The sequence below is a fragment of the Notechis scutatus genome, chromosome 1, assembly GCF_049901735.1.
Source record: "Notechis scutatus isolate UNSWTSFEM ecotype Mainland chromosome 1, rNotScu1.2, whole genome shotgun sequence".
Classification (NCBI taxonomy): domain Eukaryota; kingdom Metazoa; phylum Chordata; class Lepidosauria; order Squamata; family Elapidae; genus Notechis; species Notechis scutatus.
Genome location: NC_142009.1, coordinates 143,281,222 through 143,305,401, shown reverse-complemented (window position 1 = coordinate 143,305,401; position 24,180 = coordinate 143,281,222). Strand labels below are relative to the sequence as shown.

General features: G+C 34.9%; 1 protein-coding gene across 7 annotated transcripts in view; it reads right to left on the bottom strand.

Annotated features, from left to right (window-relative positions):
- Positions 1-24,180, bottom strand: part of KLHL29 (kelch like family member 29) — a 445,820-nt gene that overhangs the window by 92,721 nt on the left and 328,919 nt on the right. For all 7 annotated transcript variants that reach the window (XM_087947359.1, XM_026675543.2, XM_026675541.2 and 4 more), the window contains one exon: positions 7,074-7,212. In XM_087947359.1, the coding sequence (XP_087803485.1) occupies positions 7,074-7,212 (139 nt within the window). The remainder of the gene's footprint in view (positions 1-7,073; positions 7,213-24,180) is intronic.

The window sequence follows — 24,180 nt, the reverse complement described above, 5'->3', positions numbered from 1 at the left end:
GTGGTATATAAACCACTAATTAAACATAGCTGTCTAAATATCCTGTTGTTGGAATGTAGAAAAGCCTGTTATGAATTATCAATGTCTCCAGGTGGGGCTAGCTGCTAGACAGACCACAGGTGAGATTTAATGGATTCATAGATCTGACTGCACCTTAATATGATTTGTTTTTTCATCAGTGAAATAAGTAAATCCAGCTATTTTGCTGTAGTTTCTGACTTTGTATGTATACTTTCTCTCCTTGAAATACTGAGATAACCATGTCCTCCAGAGATGTTGAAAGAGTGGTTTCAAAGTCTTTCCCAAGTCATCTTCATATCATTACCTCTTCTACACTTAGGGATTATTACAATTTATAAATAATCAGGGGGCTTTAGGGAACAATTCATTATATCCAGATTAAAATAACTTGAAACCAGTGACACATCCATTTGGTGATTTGTATCAGTTGTGTTTTAATATTCAATCTGGTGTTCTTCGACATTAACAGAGATAAATTATATTTGGAGCTTAGACTACAAAAAGCAACCAAACAAATCTTGATGGAATTCTTTACTATTTTAAGGGTACAAAACTTAAGGAGTTAAGTTCAGTGTTAAAAAATATTAAAACAACCCGGATTCTCATTTTGCCACAAAAGTCCAGTTTTGATTTTAAAAAGTGTTGGGAATAGTGTTAAGAACTGAAAGACTACCCTTAAGAGTTCAAGATTGAATTTTCAAAAGATGTAAATTGGAGGATGACCCAAATTGAAAAATATGTAGAAATTGCTGAAGACTTTTGCCTCAAAAAGCTTTAAAAAGTGAGCTCAGCTTGAACAAAACAAAAAGCTTCAGTAAATATACTAACACTATGTTAAATGCTTTGGGCTATGAATTTCTCATGTTCTTTGCAGGACCCAGTAAAGTGGAAAATAGCCTTGTTTTGTTCAGTCTTGACTCAACAATGTTTTAAAGCTGTTTTTGCAAACATCTCAAACTCAGATTGTTGCATCATCCACATAAAATAACCCCTTAGATGTCTGTCTGTTATTGTCTGTTATTGTATATGAAACTCCTGGCAGTTAATTGACTATGTTGTTCAAAACGTGGGCTGTATATATTCCCTATAGAGATTATGATTTCCCTTTGACTTTTATCTAAGTCCCCAAACAGGCAGGACCAAAAGGGCATGAGACTCAAGTAAATATATGGTTATTGGTTAAGTCATGAAATCACGTTGTGCACCACTGTAACACTGTAATGCCTCACTGTCTATTTATCCACAGCAAAAGCAAGCATAGTAATTAGTTTGACATTGCTTGGACCAGATTTGCAGTTCTGTTTTGACTGAATGGAAAACCCTAGGAGTAAGCACTAAACTTTCAAAGGAAGCTGAGTGATCCACGGCTTTAATATTAATGAAACAGGTGTCTAATTAAGTTGGAATGAAATAAATTTCAAGAATAGTCCTCTTGATTTTGAGATGCCAGATTCCGTTTATTCAACAGGTTAATATGATCTTCTCTGACTCTTCAGAGTAAATACCTTATATAAATCTTGCAAATCTAATAATTGTTGTCAGGAAGGTCAACCAATGAAAAAACTATATGGGGATGAATGTTTAACAAATTAAAATAATACAATATCATCTCAGTGCACTGCACTGTTGCAAATATACTATTGAACTTTTAGGAAAGCAAGATAATTTTGCTGCTGATGGTAAAATAAATAAACATCTGAATGGCACTGTTTGATTCATGACATTTACATTCTGCATGGAGGTTCTAGCACATCTAATAAGTGAGAATTTAACAATTAATTTTTTTAAAAAAACAAATCTTAAGGATACATGCACTGTAGCACACTCAACCCTTTAAACTGGAATTATGTTTTTTAATTATTACTGGCTCCAGATAAATTTTGCGGATATTCAGTTCTGACTGTAGTTAGGTTTAAAATGTTATCTCCAATTGATATTTTCAGTCCTGCAGGCTCGCAGTGCAAGACCAATCACTTTCCATGGAAGGAATTGTCATATTTAGAACTCTCAATTAATTTCTACATAGAAACTCATGAATATGTAGTCTGAGTTTTCCAAAGGTTTGGTAGCTGTAAAGCATCAAATCTAAAAGCCACCTGAAATTCTAAGGAAGAATATGTTCCACTGCTTAACAAATAGAGCATAAAGCAGAACTCTTATCCCAAACTATCTAAAAGAACATGGAGCTATTTTTCCATATTACTATTTAAACGAGCTAGCTTTTTTTTTTTTTTAAAGACATCACTAGCATTCTCCGGGTACCCACCCAGCTATAAAAGGAAGAGTACACTTTGTTCTTTCCATCAAGCCATTGGACCATCTCTCAGATTTTATAACTGGATTAACAGAAGTTGCTGACATTCCTTTGGCTTTAATTCCTAACTCAATACCATTTAAGCTAATGGCTCTTTTCTTTTTTAAAAAAAATAAGGTAGTGCAATTAATATTAATATTCTGTCTCCTGGAAGTGCTGGACTAATCTCCACCCTGGCTGGAAACCACAGGAGTACGCACCTAAGGCCGGGACAATGGAAGTTAGAATAAGGCAGCCATCTAAGCTAGCAGACTTTTAACATCATGAAAAGGAGTACAGTGTTAATTTGTCATTCATATGCTTTTATTGCCAGGTAAGGGGAAAAGTGCTTATTTGTTTTCTGATTTGCTTCCGAAATAACTAGGATGACTTTGGAAACTCTCCAAAGTTCTGACAGCATTTGCTACCCCTCGCCTCAGATGGCTGAGCGTCTTGGTTAATTGTGTCGTGTTCAATGGCTGTTAATTTCACTGCTAATTTTGTTGTGTTCCAACAGGCATTTAGCAGATTTAGTATTTACTCAGTATTAGATACTTTCACTAAAAGTGCAAATTGAAAACAAAAACTAGGACTTGGCTAAACAAGTACATAATTATTTCTAGCTTTGTTTTCCCAAGTGCACTGAATCTTAATAAAAGAAGTCTAAAGTATGGCTTCACGTGGTTCTATAAAGAAAATCATTATAGGATGCAGCAACTTCTCCAGAAATTAACAGGACTTATACACATTCAGTTTTGGAAGTCAACAGGAGTAATACATAAAGTACTAATCTGTTTGAATACACAGAATAAATTTAAACAAACATCTGGGATATAATTAAATAATTATCATTAAGAGGACAGACCAAACACAAACAAACTGCTGCTGCTGCTTTCATGTTGGAAGCACTGAGGCACTTCCGGGTTTGGAAGGTGAATGCCTATGGAGATTCTCAGTCAACCAGGTCATGGTTGTCCCAGAGGTGCTTTTTCCAAGAGGCAGCTGGACTTTCTGGTTTTTTTCCTTGAAAATGATTCACTTCTCATCCAAGAACCTTCTTCAGCTTCTTGGATGAGAAGTGAAACATCTTCAAAGAAAAACAACAAGAAAGTCCTGTTGTCTCTTGAAAAAGCACCTCTGGGACAATTAGATGGTAATGTCACTGTTGCCCAGGGGATGCCCAGTTGAGGGCTCTTTTCATGCCCCCATTAAAACACAATGTTACTATTTTACTCGGTTGTTGATTCATTTCGGCAAATTTTCTTGACCCACTTCTACCATGTCTGAACCAATATTAGGTTTTGCTAGTATTTTTTTGGCTTGTGACCTAAAAGGTGTGAGCACTTTCACAAGATGCTGACACCAATATAACAAGAAGTTTAGAAACATCAATTCAATTACTACTCAAGTTAGATTTGAAACTTCAATAAACTTTCCATGTAGAAGAGTAGAAAGTTCTTGTAAGTTTCCAAAGGAGCAGATAAAAAACAACAACATACCATCAATATTTGGAACCTGAAATTAATTTCAAGTTATTTTCTACCAGTGCATATAAAGGGAAGTATTTCAATCCCAAGTACAACTTATAGGGACTACACTAGCTAATAGCTAAATATGTGTTGTATCTGTCTTATTAACCTACCTACAGATAGATAACACTTATCCATAACTCTTATGATACAAATACTTCTTATGATATAAAACCATAATCAAAATGTAACCCACCCACTCGCCTCAAAATTGGAAGAACTGCAGTCATGAATGGTGATGTCTGGTATCTCTGTTCATACACAATGCAATGCCCAAAGTAACTGAAGAAGAAGTGGATACAGGAACATTTGAGTTATATATGCCTGAAAAGATGCAAATCACTCTCCCTGAAAGGAAGTAGAATGAAAACCCATCCAATTTCCAATTCTACTCAAGTTAGATTTGAAACTTCAATAAATTCTGTTCACCTAAATTTAAAATACACATCTGAGAAGACTGACGTGTTAAAAATTGGCTAAGAAATTTATTAAATATATGTTATGGAGCAAACACAAGTTTCCAAAACTATAGTTTCAAAGGAGTCTTTCCCAACATTCTTCTCCAGAATTGCATTTCCTACAGAAACCTATCGGTATTCAGCTGACATTTATTTGGGACACTGTGTTTGCTGATGTAACATAGAGTTCTAGCTCAAAATCAATGGCTGAAACAGTGCTAATGGCTGACCTTCTCACCCACCGTAAGAATGATTTCCACCCATAGTGCTCCAACATATAATACGCCAGATTTGGAAGCCTGCGATAAGGGTCCTTTATTAAAGACTGATATTTGGAGCATATCTATGGGGAACAAGAGATCTCTCCTCCCATCCATTCACTGCTTCAGCATTCTAAAACACATCTTTGTGTATTTGCTCTACAAGTTTTTAAAAAAAACTATTTATATACAACTTAGTTCTTCCTAACTAGTAGCCCCATTTTAACAGAGAACTCATGCTTATCTTTGTTAAGCCATGCTGGTTTTCCATCTTTAAGCTTCACTCTGTTTGCATCTCTTGCTATTTGTATTTATATATTTATATATAAGAGAATGTGGGAGTAAGAGAAGTCTTATGAAGGTTTGAATGTGGATGTTTTAGTTCTAACTAGAGTAATGGAAAATACTGTCTCTAACCATATGTATCCAGTCTCACTTATATATACACGTATACCTGTCAGAAGACTTTATATAGTGCTAGTTCTTATCCTTTAGCTACAAAGGCCCATGTTCATCCATCTTTAATTATAAAGAACTGTGAGAGCCTCTTCTCATTAACTTTATCTTCACTTTCATATTGATACATATGAAAATGTTATTAGTCCTGGAAGGATAATTTCTGAAAGATTAGTGTGAAACAAAGCGTGGGTTAGGTGCTAAGTGGATCCCGCTATGTTATATACAGGGACAAGGTTAGGACTGTTCTAACATATTTGTGTTCAGGGGAACTGGGTTTTCTTAATAGGCTAAATGTGATTGATAGCAAATAATGTTAACCAATGCAATGTAGCAGGCACTACATTATCAGGTCCTGGCAATAATAGGGAAGAATTTTGCATGTTACAAAAAGAAGTCCCAGAAGTATCATCCAGATGCATTCATTGAATTGTTTAATTAAAGCATTTCATCTCATCTTCTGTTAAATTGTTTAAAGGAGGCTCAAAAAAGTTGAAGATGCTAAAATTGCAAGAAAAACCATTAGGAGGTTATTTGTGATTTGTCTTAAAGTATTCTACAATTATTACTGAATTCAGACCTGATTTTCTCTAGAAAAAGATGGTATCTGACAACCTGACTAACAAGGAAGAGACTTTGCAATTAAATCAGTGATACTGCAAGGCTAGTCAATTACAGGATTTTTATCAATGGAGCCAAAGACTTTCCCTGCAGAATATCTCATCTTGGCAAGAGGCATATAATGTAACCTTCACTAGTAAGTGATAATGAGCAGGCAGGAATACAGAGTCCAAGAGCAACTAAAGCTAGCTATAATTTGGTTTATGGAAGAGGGAAGAGTATGATACCAGCTCAATTCTTTCTGAATAATTGATAAGGCAGTTAGTTCAGCTATACAACAATAATATATATAGTCTTACCACAATTATTTAAAAACAAACAAAAAAAATCAAGCTTTAATGAAAGGACATTTTTCTGTTTCTCAGAAAAGAAGATACAGCAAAAAAATGCAACTCTGGAATAAAATATAGCCACTACCGTGTTAGTGACAATGTTTAAAAATTCAGTTTGAAAGCCAACCATGTTTTGCAATCGCCACTTTTTTCCTCTTTTCCAGGTTCAGAGTCTGTTCTGGAAAATACAGCAAGGTGGAAATCAGGATCCAGATTAATTTGCTGATGACTGTAGAAATAGGAACATTATTTATTGTATTCTTCCGGGTTCCCCCAATCTTGCTATGTTGATTTGCTAATACTGTAAAAATACCATGAATTTATACCATGAATTTATGAAGGAAGCACATTTTAAAATAATCCATGTAATGGTAAATAAATTGTTATCATGCAATGTTACAATCAGATGGAGGGAGAAAATTGCAAAGATGGAATTTTACACAAAAACACTATGGCAGGCCTGACACACTATTTGGTCAAGGAGGGGAATAGTTAGTCTATCAAGTAGAAAGAATTCAGGATTGTTTTAAAAAAGCTAATTTTCTCTGTCTCTTTTTTTTTTAAATAAAGTCATGCTAAAAAGTTGTGACTTCAACATTTGATTTATCGTGTAGTCACCTTTTTCAATTCCACAAGTATCAGATGTCTCAAATGTCAACATCCAAAGGGTTAAATATCTATTATACAACACAATCCTTGTTAGTTTGAAAGCTTGGCAATTTTTAAACAATAGTGGTTATTGCAGCCTAGAGGAAGAGTTAGCAGTATAATTTTTAATTATTAACCTAATAAGTTGTGTTTTGTGATCAACACTGTTTTTCAGTTGAGTTTGATTTTAAAATGCTCCATGACAGAGCATTTCTCTTCAGCCAAAATGTGCAAATAATGAGATCTGGAATTGTGCAGATCAGCTTATGTGTAAGAAATGAATCTGAGTCTTTTGTTTGAAAAAAATACATTCAGAGTAAGTGGAAAGAATGGCTACTGGCTCTGTGACAGGAGAGTCAAATCTTCATAAACCTGAAAGAGAGGGGAGGAAAAAAAGCGACACAAATGCGTCCTACAAAAGAACAGACCAGATCACAGCTGGAAGGAAGGCAAACCTTTTAATCAGGTCCTTGAAATACAAGCTGCAGGAAGCTAGAACATTTTGGTGGACTTCAAACTCTTTGCCTTCAACAATAATTTTCAGGTCTGTAAACTCTTTCGCTCTGCGTTGCTGGTTCAACTCCTTCAACATTTCTGCAGAACAGAGAAGACAGACAGTGCCAGGTTTCCCATTAAGAGATTTTTTTTCAAAAATGTATTATTTAAAAAGTAAAAATAAAAAACAAGAAGAGTAGAGAAATAGGAAATGTTTGATGATTTTGTTGGCAAGACTGGTTCAACGTTGGATAGTCAAAGAAATCACAAATATCATACTATATAAATAAATATATGCATATAAAAGTCAGAAGCAATATGTTTAGGCAACAAATCCTACATTTCAAAGAGAAAAATAAGTTTTCCTGCATCAGTCAAAATTGGAAATGCAACAACCCATCATCACAAAACAGTTATCAATACATTTTGAAACAGAATGCAAGAAGAACTTGCTTGACTTCTAAATATACTGGAATTAATACTGAATAAACTGACATTTATGAAGCGATATGAAAAAAGTGCAACATTTGCAAAAACCCTTCACTTGTTGTAAGTTCTATTAAAGCAGGAAGTTTTTGCTAACAGCAGGCCTATCAATGACAATTCGAAAATTATAAAAGCAGCAGGAAAACTTTTTTCATATTTAATTAAAAAAAAAGGAGAGGGAGAATTAAACTATTTCTTCCAATCTGAATTTTCATTGTATTCAGGTTTTTTTTAGAGGAGTTTTTACAATTGAGTTTCAGGTACCAATTAATTTCAACCCAAGGCAAGCAATGCAGGATGACTTTGGAGAACATTTCCGTCTTGCAATAGTTCATTTACCATGCATAAAGCGGGGAGAGCAAATCAGCAACATGCCTTAATCCACTTAAAGCAGATTGGGAAACAAGAGATTATTTTCTAAACTAAAGTACCAGAATGGCTATAAAACAGATGGGACACACATATTTTGGTAAACAGGCGAATTTGAAAATACTAATTAAGCTGTGCTGATATTCCATCTGTGGCATTACATTTGCAATAGGTCAAGAACTTCAATTTCTTCAGTTTCACAGCCACAATACTGTACTTCTTGAAGCTTAAATCCATTTGCACTAATAGGAATAAAAGATGACCTTTAAGTGTGTCTGGCCCTCACATGCTAAACATGCTTGCTAATAATGGTCACTCCCCAAAAATACCTTGCCAAACTAATTTATTGTGGGGGGTGGGGGGGATAGCAGCAATTAGAAACACCACCAAGTGTAGTTTGCAAATATTGACATTATACTGTATATTGATAATGTGCACTTATACTCAGAATTAAGCAACAAATATCTAAAAATACCCTGCATACGTTTTTCTTTTTTTCTTTAAAAAAAGAATCACAGTGAAGTCTGAAAAGCTAATTATTCTGCAAAGAAGAGGGTCAGAATTCTCCAGACAGCTAGGTAATCATTAGAGGGGCACAGAAATCAACAGCAGGCTGCATCAGATCTGCTGTAGAGGAAACTACACAACTGTCTGGAGCTTCAAGGAGCTACTTGAACAGAATCTGTCTGAGCAAAAATGCAGTAGCAAGGTTCAAAAACACCCTTGGTTTTAAAGTGGGTCAGACAGAATCGAATATTTGCAAACTAGGAAAACCAAGGATGCCCCCCCCCCCTTAATAAAATGTACACGTTTCCTCTAAAACATCTTAAAATAAGGCATGTGAACTGATCCATGCAAAGGATTGGAGTAGATCATAACAGATATATTTAAGAAACAGAGTTTACTGACACACAGAGCAAATGAGACTTTGCGAAACCGATAAAGGGAATCAGAATGATTTTTTTAAATGCAAAAGCAAACTAAGACTTTTAGTGTTTCAAAGGAATGTATGCGGATATGTGTGAGCAAGAGTGATTTGCAAGTGTGGGGCTCTGAAGAAAATGGTTCACTCAAAAACAGAATAGAGAAGTAAGACAGGATATAGAAATACAGACATTTCTGATTCTCCCTCCCTCCCTCCCCCCACATGATCACATGATCACATTTCAGATGCTTGGCAACTGGTTCGTATTTATGACCTTTGCTGTGTCCTATGGTCATGTGTTCACCTTTTGAAACCTTCTGATAAGCAAACAATTGCTACCAACCTGTCTTCCATTGAGGACCTGTATACTGCACAAATCAAAAAAAGGGCTGTGAAAATATTTACAGACCCCTCACATCCCAGACATAAACTCCTTCCCTCAAAACCACACTTATAGAGGACTGCACACCAGAACAACTAGACACAAGGACAGTTTTTTCCTGAACGCCATCACTCTGCTAAACAAATAATTCCTTCAACACTCTTCAACTTTTTACAAAGTCTGCACTACTATTACTATTAATCTTCTCATCACTCCTCATCACCCATCCCCTCCCACTTGTGTCTGTGTGACTGTAACTTTGTCGCTTGTATCCTTACGATTTATATTGACTGTTTCCTAGTATGATTTGATTGCTTATTGTATCCTATGACTATCTTTAAGTGTTGTACCTTATAATTCTTGATGAATGTATCTTTTCTTTTTGTGTACATTGAGAGCATATGCACCAAGACAAATTTCTTGTGTGTCTAATCACACTTGGCCAATAAATCATTCATTCATTCATTCATTCATTCATTCATTCATTCATTCATTCAAAGTCAATGGAGAAGCCAGTTTCACTTAGCAGCCCAGTTACTAACATCAATGGCAGTGATTTACTTAACTATGGCAAGAAAAGTCACAAAATGGAGCCAAATTCACTTAACAAATGTCTCACTTAATAGAAATTTTGGGCTCAATTGTGGTTGAGGACTACCTGCACTGACCAAAGAGAATACATCCCAAAAAGCAGAAAAAAGAACTAATTAATTAAATGTATACTTTTAAAACAAAATGTTTCATTTGTAAAACTAATGAATATTTACTTCTATTTTTAAATAAACACCCATACCTTCACTAATCTTTTTCTTCCACAAACAGCTCCTTCTGTCTCTTTCATGCACACATTCAGAGTAATTATTTGTGGAAACGAAGATTCAAGAAGCAAAACTTAGTATGTTTGTATTTGTGTATGTGAATGTGTGCATGTACATGCACGTTTGTGTATACATACATAATGTGAATGTGTGCTTATATACATATGCATATATGTGTATACAGACAGACAGACAGATAGACAGACACACACGGCATTGCTATATTGGGGATGAAACTACTCAGCCAAAGTTCCCAATAGTCGGAAGTGATTCTTGGAAATTTGACACTTCCCATTTCAAAAGTATTTGGAGGAAAAAAATGATTGACAAAACTAAAAGGTATATGAAAGCTCCATTTATAACTTGTTTACCAAAGACAGATGGCATTCACAGTATTGCAACCTCCTTGCCACTTCAGTTGCTGGTTGCGTTTAAATGCACAACTTCTCTCAAGCATGAGCTAAGAAAAGGGGAAAGCTGACGTTATTACTTTTGTCCCCAGATTATAGTTGGAAACTTCTAGAAAAACAAAAAGGAAGTCTAAGTAAATTGAAATCAGAAGAAAAATCTGATTAACCTGGCACTTGGGTAGACATAAGTGCTACTTTTTAATCTTCATTTTCGGTGTGGTGTTGCACTCATTATTGTTTTCTCTGCATATTTTCAGGACTTTTTTATTTTCTTTCAACCCAACCATTAAGGAATCTGTGATATTGGTTTCTTCCTTATTAATGATAGATCAATGTCATTTTTATAATCTGCTGGAGTTGTTTACTTAAGGATATTGGAGCCTTTTCTTGCAGATGCTGGATCCCTTTATGTCTTCTAGCAGTGATTACCTGAATTCTAATATCTAAAGCTATAAAGGGCTTCTTTGCAATTTTAACTTTTTTAAATTCTTTATTATTTATTATTTATTATTTATTTTTAATGGTGCTGAGTTTCCTCCCTCCACACGTTGTGAAATTTATTATTTATTTAGAGGCTGTTACCTCTAGTTACAAGTTTTGGTGTTACATGACCAGGAGGTGATATAAAATTGCTATACAGATTGTTTCAAGATTTTATATGTCACAAGCATGATCAATCCACAGCTCATTCTACAAGCCTTTACTTCTTTCACATAAATCAAGGCACAAATGAAATGTAACAATTATTGTATTGCATTTCTTTTACTTAGAAGGTGCCAGAAAATAACACTGTGTGTTTGTGGGAGGTTATTTATCTCCCACAAAGGAGAGGGAGAAGATTTTATCTTCTTGAAGGAGGGGCCATTACCTTGCAGCCTTACTCCCGAGTCGCCTGTGCTGTTGTAGCTGCTCTTTCCTGAGAGCAGCCCTGAGTGCACATGCACTTGGCACAGGCTCCTCAGGAACCTCCTCATTGCTGCGCTCTCCTCAGCCGTCCACACCTGCTGCCGGCTAACCACAACAGTTCTACACTATGGACTCTGTTGTGCCTCTATATTAAACCTTTTAAGTATAAAGACCAAAATTAGCTGTAGTAATCATAAACAATAACACTAAGCTTTAGATCTTAAGGATATGAACGGTTTCAAAATTTAAATTTATGAATACTTATCACAGTTGCCAACTGCCATACTGTGAAGTACTGAGCAGATTGTATTCAGCAAATGAACTAGAAATTAAATAGAATGTGTCGCTATCATTTTGACTAAGATAGAACTGCATACTGAGAAGCATATGTGGTATTCTCAACCTACATCTACTACAAATGGAGAAAACTTTCTTCTCTTTCTCTAGTTATGTTTTCACCCATTAAATATGAACTTAAGAAAACAGAAGGAAACAGATAGTTAGAAGAATAACACTAATATGAAAATAATATTGTACCTACGACATTCTCATCAGACTGAGGAAGCTGGGAATTAATATTTACTGTTGAATGTTGCATTCTGCTAGTCACCACAATGTTAATTCAGATGTCAGAAATGCTCCAATTGAGATGGTCTTTTGGATGCCTTCATAAAGACAAAATAATGTCTAATGCAGCGTATCCACAAATACAGGTGCCCCTTTGGGATGACAAGTATTGTGGTTATGTTTCTAGGCACCTCTGACACCCAAATTATTGGAAGAAGCAGACCTGAACATAGGACATCAGATATTATGTACTGTATAGCATGCAAATCATTGTACATGACGACAACTGAATTCAAACTAAGCACGAATCATACTAATATAAAAAGCTACTGCCTGGAAACATCAATTCTATCAGCATGCTCACAATCTCCTTCCTCTTTTGTAGGAACAGAAGTTAATGTTAACACTGAAAATAAATATTTGCTTAATAAAAATGTTGCATGATCTTATAACGACCAGTAATATATGCCAAAGAATCTCACTGTGTATAACTAAAAGAAGCAGTTGTGTAAAGTTACTGGAAAGAATCAAAAACTAATGCCAATATTACAAAAACTAAGCAGCAGATCAGGTCTAGATCGAAGAAGCTGTTTCAGAACTTTCACACTAGAACAGGATGAAACATTTCTTGAAAGATGTCAAAATGGTACACGGGGGAAAGAGAAGTGGAAGACTTCCCTCTTCTCCATAGAGAAGATTGTCTCAGAGGCTTCACTGGTACTTCAAGGTTTTATATTTCACAAGCATGCCCAATCCACACCCATTCTCCAAACCTTCATTTGGCCTTCAAACAGATCAAGACCCAAATTAAATTTGGCTTAAACCCAGTTAACTCTTTCATATAAAAAAAATGGCAAAGTAGCGGCAACTTAAACTATATTCAAGCCATATACTTTACAGAAAGTGATTTTGTCTGCCACTTACCAGCAAAAGATAATAAAATAAATGTTAAGGTACTTTTCTAGGACAAACCCAGGTAGAATACATCGTAGCAATATCGGAGAGATTATTTGTTCAGATTTCTTTTTAACATTAATTTCCAAAACTTCATGGCTCATATTATATATTTTCAGCCTAAAAGACTGTGAACTACCACAAGGAAAACCCGCTTGACGAAAGCACGTATTAGTTTGCCCAGCATTCAGTTCCGATTTTAGCCATTCAACTCTCTTTGGGAACCACAGAACATACATACCGATTACATCTCCAGTTCAATAAGAATTTCAAATCCTTATAGATGTCATTATTGAAATTTATGCAGTCATCATGATTAGTACTCATCATTAGAAGTGTCCTCCATGATGATCAAGGAGCATTATCATGGCTAATTTTCATGGCAAATTTTAATAGTCATGGAATCAAGCATCTGCTTCACTACAATCAACAAAATCGTTGATTTGGCTCTGGAACTTAGTCAAGCCTTCAAAGATATATGAAAATATATTCTGCTTTATTATCAAATCAATTGATTTTGCTCATTAATTCATAAAGATGCTGCTCTTATATCTTGAATTGTGAAAAGATGCCAGCTCCTTAAATTTAAATAAAATCTGGCAAAACAGTTTAAAACTACAGTATATTACAAGACTGTAATTCACAGTTACTGAAAAAAATCTTAGATGAGATACAATTTAAAAGCATGTTTCTTCCCCAAACCCCAAAAACTTTAACCTTAGACTGTCTACTATTGACCTCACCCCTTTCCTAAGAGGTCTCTAGGGGGCGTGCATAAGCGCACCAACGTGCCTACCGTCCCTGTCCTATTGTTTCTTTTATTTTTCTTTTATTTTTCTTATATGTACCCATTTCATGTATTCATAACTATGTATACACATATACTTATTATCTTGTAAACAATTGACAAATCAAATAAATAAATAAAAATAAATAAATAAATAAATAAAAAACAAAGGGCCACCCGGTGCGAAAAAATAATAAGCCTCAATGTCAGATGAACTCTTTGTGAAAATTATTCCACCAAAGGGTGGCACAGCTGAGAAGGCTCTTTCCTAACCTGATATTCTTTTGCATTCCAAAGATAAAGGTACCCAGAAAAGAATTATTGGACATTTGATGAGGTTCACAGGGAGAAATCAGCCTTCTAGAAGTTTCTGAAATGACTCATATAAAGCCTTATTGGTAGGAAACTCTGAATTGAGTGTAGAAACAGAATACTAATGTAGTTAAACAATGACAAGGAACTGGCATATATCTAATGAAATTAGTTCTGGTCAATAACCTACCCATCACAAATGGACAAGTTTGGTCATGCATAACACATTATTTTATTGAAATTAGGGTGGTGCCCTTTCCTGGAAAACTATGGACATTTGCTAAAGAAGGAGAATTAAGTGCATTAGAAGGCAGAAGGATATCCTTCAATAAATGTCACATCCAAAATCAAGGCCAAATTCTAATCAAACAAACTTGATTCTTTTAAAGGGGTGAAATTCTATCTAAAACAGATTATTAAACTGACTTCAAGAGACAATCTTTTTACCAGCAACACTTCTATTTTGTGAGAACAAATTAATGTTCATTGCGTTTCATTCAATTTCTTAACGATATTCAGTGGTCATTTAATACTGCTAGGACCTTACCAGAATTTAAAAATAATAAAATAAAATAAAACCAATTTGGGTTATTGCCAACATATCAATGCTATGTGACTTCAGATCTTCACATGATCTTAAAAGATCTGCATGGATCTGCTTTATTGTAAAGATACAAGTTAAAAAAAAGAAAAGAAAAGTAGAACGACACCATCAAGGCATAGCTAAACAGGGCAATAAATGAATTGCTATCAGCTTTTTTATTTATATTTCCTTTCCTGCAACAAGGAAACTTGTTTTATAGACAACTAAACACGAGATGGCATAATTCCAACAGAAACTCAAAAACAGAGGCCTGATTTTATTCAGTCTTAGGAGAAAATGATAAGCTCTAAAGCCAATAACAAGCCATGTAAATTTTAGAAGTAGAGACGCAAGAGAATCATTATATTATTGCAAATATGCTAGCTTTACTACCTTTTGTTATCTATGCTTTACATAATTAAAACTAAGAAAACACTGGTACCCATATACACATTTTTGGCAATAATTTAGTTTAAATTAAATGAATGGAGGCTTGTCCTCAATCACAGCTGCTAGATTCAGAGTAAGAGGGAGCTCTCCCTAAAAAATTGTTTTCACAGCTTGGTTGCATGTGAAGCTCAAAGAAATTTCATGTATTCTCGGAATGGAATAGAGACGTAATCTATACATGCAGGGTCTCTAGGAAATAAGTTCTCTAATTGCTTTTCAAATACTTACAAAACATCCCTTCCATTCTTTTTATAGTAATTTTATTAAAAGTTACAGTTAAAAAGACTAAAATTAATATGAACTAAAAAAAAAAAAGAAAAACCAGAAAGTACAGAAAAGAACTAGAATGAAAAATAAAAAAGAAAGTAAAAATGAGAATGTAGCAAAGAAAATATATATAAACAAATGACTTCCCCTTTCATCACGTTTAAGTAGTTTTACTAACATATCAACTCTTAAAAAAATTACAGTAAAAGAGTACTTCTTCCCATACCCCATCTCTTGTCTATAAATAAACCCTCAATACTTCATTGTTCTGTCCTGATCAACAAAAGTGCATTAAGGATTTACCAAAGATGGCAATGTATCCCTTTTAACCTTGATCAAATAAACCAACTTTGTAATACTTTTACTTTTAAAAATCTTGATCTTTTCTCCCTTCAAATAATATCCTAGAACTTGATTTCTTTTCATTTTTTTCTTTGTCCCTTTTCACAGAATTCTTCAAAAGTCCAACAAATCTCTTTTGTAAATCCAACATAGGAAAGTTATCCAGGTCACTCCTTTCAACTGCCATTTATATATCTTTTAATTATCAAGAGATCATCCAGTTTCATCTATACATTCAGCACAGCATTTCCATCCATGTCATTCTTGCAGCCTGTTACTTTCAAGTCTACTTTCAGATCAGCCTCAGTCCCACACAGCAAAACTTGTTCCTCTTCCATAACAACTTTTAAACTGAAATTAATATTCCCGTGTCTCCCAAAGCTCTAAACCCACTTGAGACTCACAAGGAGCAACTGTCTGGACTCTGAAGCACCTGACAGCAATCTCAAGTCCTCTCCTTCCATGGAGAAAAATTATGAAGAGCTGTTTTACTTGCTGGCTATTCATTCCACCATAGTAGTCAGCTCTGTTTTTAGTGGCACCATCTTCAGCTTGCTATGTCTTCCCTGCAAATCTCTTGAAAAATCCTTTCTATTCTTTAATACATTTTCTTTGTAATTCTTTGTAACTCTCTTCCTCTATGAAGGGATGTTGAAGAAGAGGAAGAGGCGACAGAGGAAGAAACTTATCTCTTTGTTGAGAGAATGGGATGATAATCTCAGTCCATTGGGATGCGCCCCACAAAATGCAATGAAAGAAAGAGGAATGGCAACTATGTACATTAAATGAAAGTAATATTAGTCAGGCACACTAGTAAGGAAGAATTTTCTCTTCCTTAACCAATGCATGCACTGTTTGGTACAGATACATCTTAATTTCATTTTCCAAAGGGCGTCATTTTCCCAAAATATTCATGAAAACACCCCTTAAGTATCACCTTGGGAAAAAAAAATCTATGTCTGCATAGAATAAGACATGCCTTAAGAATCAATTACATTTAAAAAACTTCACTAGAGCATATGCTAATAATGTATTTATGTAAAAATGCACAAAACAGGGACTCATTATGATGAATAGTGATGAAATGAATGGCTCTATTTTAACTCGGATAGCATCCAGAATAATTTATTTCTTGGTTGCTTGAAAGTAATTCAAATGCTGTACAGGACTCAAAGCAAATCCTATTCCCCCGGCCTGATATGAAGAATGTCCCCACTGCCAAAAAAACAGTGCCTAGGGATCTTATTCTCAACCACGGCAGTCCCCAAAGAAGTATCCAATAACCCTATTTGGTATAATTTACCAAACAAAGGGGGAAAAAAGATTACTTCACCAAATATTGTTGCAGAGATTGAAGTCCTGTGGACTGCCACACATGCTTACCATATAGTCCAAGAATGCTTGGAAACATGAGGAATTACTTCACTGCTAAGAGAATGAATGCAGAAAGCAACACAGATAGACTGTAGGCTTTCATGACTGCTCTTTATTGATGGAATGAATTTTCAGATAATGCCATGTGAGAATAAATATGTATCCAAATCAGAAGCATACATTCATCCCCTTGTAGGACATTTCACCAGTTTCATTTTAATAACGACAGAATCGTCTATTGTATTCCTCCCAGTAAATTTTTAAGAAGTGTAAATATATACAATATGCCTTGAAGGATACGGATAGCAACTCAGCTCCAAGAGAGAGAACCAGTTGATAATCTGGAATCTAGATAGTGTGTGGGGCAGAAACTGCATAGACTCTATTGAGTTCCAAGATGGAACAAAAATGGCACAGTAGAGCATTACATAAAGAAAGATCCTATCTGGGCCACAGGGACATATCCATATTCTCTACCATAAGTATAAAATGACCACTAACAATATTTTATTTGAGCTTTGGTCTAGGATACATAAGATTTTGTTAGATTAAAATGTGTTTGGTAGCAAGTAAAAATAAGATGCTTTTATTAAATAAGATATTTCTCTTATAAGTTTAATAGGATTGTTCCATATGTTCCAAGAGATAATTTATGGAGCGAAGAAACTGAGATGAAGTTACCTTTGGAATGTGGGAAATGCAGATTAATGTTTTTGTCATATAAGAAAAGAGGTGTTTAAAAACAATATTGAGAGGACTTCTAAAATGACAGGTATATACAGGGAATTTTTTTTAAGTTCCTTTGGAATTTCTTCAGAGACTAGTTATTCCCATTAAAAACAACTGGAAGATCGCAGAATAGCAAATATGCAACCATGGCAGATGTTATTATATGAATATTTATATATTGGGAGGCTTGGAGGACATTGTGGGCTACTCCACTAGGCATGTTAATATTTGAACAGATCAATCAAAGCTCTGGGTTCATGAAGCAATGACAGGCATACCTCCTCTCTTCCCTTCTATTCCAAGCAGACTGATTAGCTTTAATGTGCTTGTATCTCCTAGGTCTTCCAAGATGAAGCATTGTGTGTGTGGTAGAAAAACACAGCATAGATTTTTGTTTATAAAAACAACCCCAATTCCCCACACGTTCACATGCGCGCGCACGCACACACACACACACAATGTTCTGGCCAATCTAAGTAAAGATTTTTATGTCTTTTTAGAAACAAGAAACATATTCATATAATATACTATTCTTAATAACATTTAAATGGAGAATGAACAGACAACTATTGCCTCATATATGTTACATGAGGAAAGGAAGAATATATCTCAGAAGACCCTTAATCTGGGAGTTCAGTAATAATTTGGAGAATATGAATACTGTAAGATGACAAGGCAAGTAAGTAGTATTCACCATACACATAGGGACAATGAATTTTGGCAAAAATGAAGTGAAACTAAAAAAAGGAACTATGAAAATTAAGCAGTCAAATGTTAAAACTGATTGATTATATATACCGTATTTGCCGGCGTATAAGACGACCCGGCGTATAAGACGACCCCCCACCACCACCGGAAACGCCCTCCAGAAATCCCCGGGGCTGCAGCGGCAGGGCAGAGTGCCAGGGGCCGTGGGAAGAGCAGTAAGGCTGCAGCCTCGGGCGGAGCGAGGCGAGCGGGATGAAGCGGAAGCGACGCAGGGGATCCAGGAAGCCAGAGGCGCCTTCGCTGCGTCCAACAAGCCTCCGAAAGCCGGCAGTGGATATACCGGCGTATAAGACGACCCCCCCACTTGGAGGCATGTTTTTCGGGGCAAAAAAGTCGTCTTATACGCCGGCAAATACGGTATATGTTTTCTTAAGTTTTCGCGGGTACTTACATGTATGGTATTCAGCTTTGTTCGGGTATTTTCCCACGTCATTATAGTTGTGCTTTTAAAGTTGTAGCAACGTTTTGGCAGAATCTCCTCTGCCATCATCAGGCTTCTGTATTGTGTTCGTCTGTGAGTCAGACACCAATCAAGCAGAACACAGCAAACTCCAGGACCAATAAACACAGATCAAGACTCCCAACCAATCAGGACAAAGAAAAAAACATTCCGGCACAGCAGTAGGCTAGCACCAAATTTAAAACAGAAACGGCTGTGAAAGTCTGACTCACAGACGAACACAATACAGAAGCCTGATGATGGCAGATGAAATTCTGCCAAAACGTTGCTACAACTTTAAAAGCACAACTATAATGACGTGGGAAAATACCTATACAAAGCTGAATACCATGAACAATCTGCTCTTAAACTTAGCAGGCAGTTTTCAAGCAGGTCTCTGATGAGTAAAGTTTTTAGTATAATAACTAGGAAAGCTGTTATGGAAGAATACCAGTAACTGCCAAGTATAAAATGCAATCTAAATTAAATAGCAAATCAAGGTTTAATCTCCGAGTCTCTTTTGCCTGCCTGTGTGTGCAATAGGTGGGGGAAAAAAGTTTTCCCCTGTTAAGACAACAGAATAGTCTGGTTTAGGGTACTGGCCTCTGACCTTGCCAGAAATAATTCTCATATCTATAAAATTCCTGTGAAACTAATGAAATTTTAAAAAGAAAACAAAGCAGTCAAATGTTCAAACTGATGATTATTCATACTATTACATATAAAAAAATTATCAACCAATTCATGTTATCTATAAGAACTATACTACAGTTGTATAGAAGTTGTGGAAAAATGCATTTACCAGCTAAGACAAATATCTTGAAATTTAGTTTATTAAAACACACCTCTATTGGAATAACTATGCATCTTGTCATTAACTTTTTAAAAAGGAGAGGGTAATGCAGAGACTGCATCCTGCATTGTTACCTAGAATGGTAGAAATTTGATCTAGCATCCACATAGTAGATGAATTCTACACAATCTTTGTCGATCATGGGTAGGTGTATCATCTTTCCCATGAAAAGAAAGGGAAGAATTTAATTATGAAAAACATAAGGGGACATTTTATCAAACATGATGGACTTGTGACAAAACTAAGATTTTTTTTCTTTTCAAATACTTTTATTAAAGATTATACTATACAGATAAACAACTGCAAAAAATAATAAATAAATAGAAAAAATGCAGGAAAGAAAAAGCAAAGAAAAAAATAATACAAAAGAAAAATACTAAAGTATACAGAAAGAAAAAAGAATGTATTTTTTTCCATTCTGTATTAACAAGTGAAACTGATTTTTTTCTCCTTCAACTGAAACCTTACTTTTTTTTTTTTTTTAGCTCCCTCTACTTCCAACCTTCAAAGCTCCAATTTTATCATGTTTTTTTTTCATAATTCAAAACACGGCTCGTTTTCCTACCAGGAGGATTCATTCAATTAATTTTAAAATCCCATTTCAAGTCCATCTAGACCCTTAATCCATTTATAGCTTTAAAAAGAACCCACACTCTAATCACCCCTTTTTCTGTTTATTTCCCAAAATGTCTAAATCCTTAAAGTCACACTTGAAATTTCTTTTGTTTAGAATTGAAGGAAACTCACCCAGGGAATGCCATCAAACATGCTGTTCGGAAGGTAACATTTTAAAAAAACAGTACAGGTAGTCCTCAATTAAATACAATTGAGCCCAAAATTTATGTTGCTAATTGAGAAACTTGTTAAGTGACTTTTATCCCATTTTACAACTTTTCTTGCCACATTTGTTAAGTAAATAACCACTGCAGTTATTAAATTAGTAACACGGTTGTTTAAGTGAATCTGATTTCCCCACTGACTTTGCTTGTCAGAAGGTCACAAAAGGTGATTCCATGACCCTGGGACCCTGCAACCGTCACAAATATGAATCAGTTGCCAAGCATCCGAATGTAAATCACGTGACCATGTGGATGTTGCAATGGTCATAAATGTGAAAAATGGTCATGTCACTTTTTTCAGTGCCGAATTGTCACTAAGTGAACTGTTGTAAGTCAAGGACTACATGTAGTAGAACAACTGCAATGGTGATTAAGAAATGAGACCCGGCTGAGCTTTATGTTCATATAGACTACATTACGGTTGTGAGTTCGATGGAATCCTCCGACTCCTAGCATGTCATTTACCAGCTCATGAGTAGTACCTCTCTAGAGTTACATGAGAATGTGGCCTCTGGCCACTGATTTAAACCATAATGTTGTCCCTGTTCCTTCAGGGATGTTTTTTTTTTAAACAAATTTTATTAATTTTAAAGACAAACAAATCATCATTAACCATTACATACTTGAACCTTTTTCCATTATAAATTTTACAAGTCAAATAAAACCTTATTTTATACAATATAATTCTATTTTAAACCATTTCCATATGAGCATACAAATACCTCTTTTCCAGTTTCTCTTTACTTCTCTTTACTCTTATTCAATTTCACTATTATTATTTCATCTATTTCTTTCTGACTTGGTTACCATTATTCTCATTCTATATTTCTGCAAGGTTTTATTAATTCTCCCAGAAACATAAACACACAACACACAAACATATAAAAAAATGTGGCCACTGATTTAAACCATAATGTTGTCCCTGTTCCTTCAGGGATGTTTAGCTCATCACCTTCGTGCCTTCACTGGAAGTCAGTGAAAGATAAGACATTTTGGATACAAATTCATACGATGGCAGAGGATTTTAAAAATAAATATTGTGAAAAAGAACAGAACCTTTTAAATTGGGACTTATGCACAATGAACTAGAGAAGACTCAGGTTTACTGAAAAATGTACCCATTTTGTGCATGATAATCGCAATAAGACTCCTGAATGCTCGTCAGGGAAAGGTATTTCATAACAGCTAAGAGGGAGGATTATAAAATTGTGACCATTTAAGGTTGAAAATCGTTACATTTCATAACTTTAGTTTTCTTTTTTCCTTGTACTTTTTCTTTCTTTTCTTTTCTTTTTTCTTTTCTTTCTTTTTCTTTAGATTTGTCTCACTTTATTCAAAATTCTTAATATAATTTTTTTAAATGGGAGGAAGATCTGATACTACTACACATAAGAGTTAATATTGAGTGTTCACAATTTTAGTATGTTTCTTTGATTTCTAAAAATTAAACTGTTAAAAGTTTGTATGATTTTTACACTGCTGTAGTTACTGCTTAAAAAATCAACACGTTTACCTTTTATTGAGATGTAGTTTTAAATCAAGGTATTAAGAGTATTTTAGATGTGAAATATGTTTTACAAAACTGGAATCAACTGCTGAAACATTCTTATAAATAGGCTGGATGTATATAGGCTTTCATACCTTTTAGCCTTTATTATTTTACACATTAACAGGATGATTGGCATTCAGAGGTGTTAATTCAGAGAACTATCCTGTTACGTTTGGCAGTTAGTGACAAAAATGTTAGTCCTAATATAAGCTCTTGGTATATAAATAATCAGGCCTCATAAGCTCTTGGATATAAATGTAGGCCTCATAATAGTATTGTCTTAGATATATGTAATATATAAACATATATATTGATTTATTACATTGATAACCTGCTTTTCTTCTGAGGAGTTCAAAGCAATGTGCCTTTCCCATGCTATTTTAACTTTATAAGAACCCCATGAAGAAAAGGAGGTTGGGTAAACATGTGTGCCTGAAGGTTATTTCCTAACTGGCTTCTGTTTGTAAAACTTTTACCCAGCTAAAAGATCTGTAGAAAAAAGCCCCCCAACAAATATTCTTCTGGGATGTCTAATTAAGTCTTATTTAGTTTGCAACTACAAATGTTTTAAAATAATTTTTATCCCGCCTTTTCTATTTTTATAAATAAGATGGCAAACGTACCAAATCCTCCTCCTTCCTTTTCCACAACAACAATCCTATGTGGTGGGTTGGGCTGAGTGAGAGGGACTGGCCCAAAGTCACTTAGCTGTCTTTTATTTCTGAGGCAGGATTAGAACTCACAGTTTCCTAATTTCTTCCCTAGCGCCTTAATCACTGGATTAGAGAGTGGAAGTTGTTGGGCTAATTCTACATACCAGTGTACATACTGAGCTGTGTGTGTGTGTGTGTGTATTGGAAGGGGGGGAAGGACAGCATATTGCCTTGAAGATGATTATTATATAATCAAGAATTAATTTTATCTCCTCATCATTCTGCAGCAACAATGGTAATTTTAATTCATTGGCAGAAAGGCAATATAAAGCTGTTACGTAAATATATATCGGTAATTGCATCTCAAGTGACCAGGCTGGTATCTGTTTATCAAGAAGAGTGTGACTGCCCAAGGGAGAAACCTATAGCTTAAACTTTAGAGATAAGATACCTAAAATCTCTGACTTCTTGGCATGGCAGTGAGCGATCAGCTCTTGTGCTAAAGGCTTCCTACCTACAATAAAGATTCTAATCTATCGGACCCTTCTGCTAATCCTAGCCATGGGCTGAATTAAGAGTTGACTATGTGGAAATCCGTTATTTATCCCAGAACCTGTGTGTCAAAAAACAAAGGCAGGAAGGAAGATTTCCTGTGGAAGGAATCTGCCAGGTGCTCTGAAACATCTACATCTGTATTTCACAGGGAACAATTAAGAAATAGATAAAAAAACTATTATATTAAATTATGAAGTAAATTAAAAGAGATCTTGAAAGATGGAAAGATTTGCTGCTTAATAATTATGATTATTAAGATCAATTGTCTTATCCCAAATACACTATTTATTTCAAATGATGCCAATTCCAATCTCAGAAAAAGAAAAGCAAAAAACTTGTTCATAAATTTATATGGAGTGAGAAAAAGAAACCTAGAGTAAAATTTAACATTTTACAAGACTCAAAAGGCAGAAATAGTCTTGTTCTTCAAAATGTCCAACTCTATTATAGAGCAAGCTGTCTGCCGCAACAAACATAATGAATAAAATCCCTAAACAGTAGTACATTAATATTGGAAGGAGTTGGCCTAGTTAGTGGGCTTCACAGATATTTCTGTTACAGGGACGTGAAAGAGGATGAAATTTTAAAGGATGTATTACAAAACAAAGCTTGCTAAAAATATGGAATGCTATAAAGAAAAGTCCAACAATTTCATTGCTAGACCCTTTTATACACATAGGTAGTCTTCGACTTACAACAATCCATTTAATGGCCGTTCAAAGTTACAACAGCACTGAAAAATGTGACAAA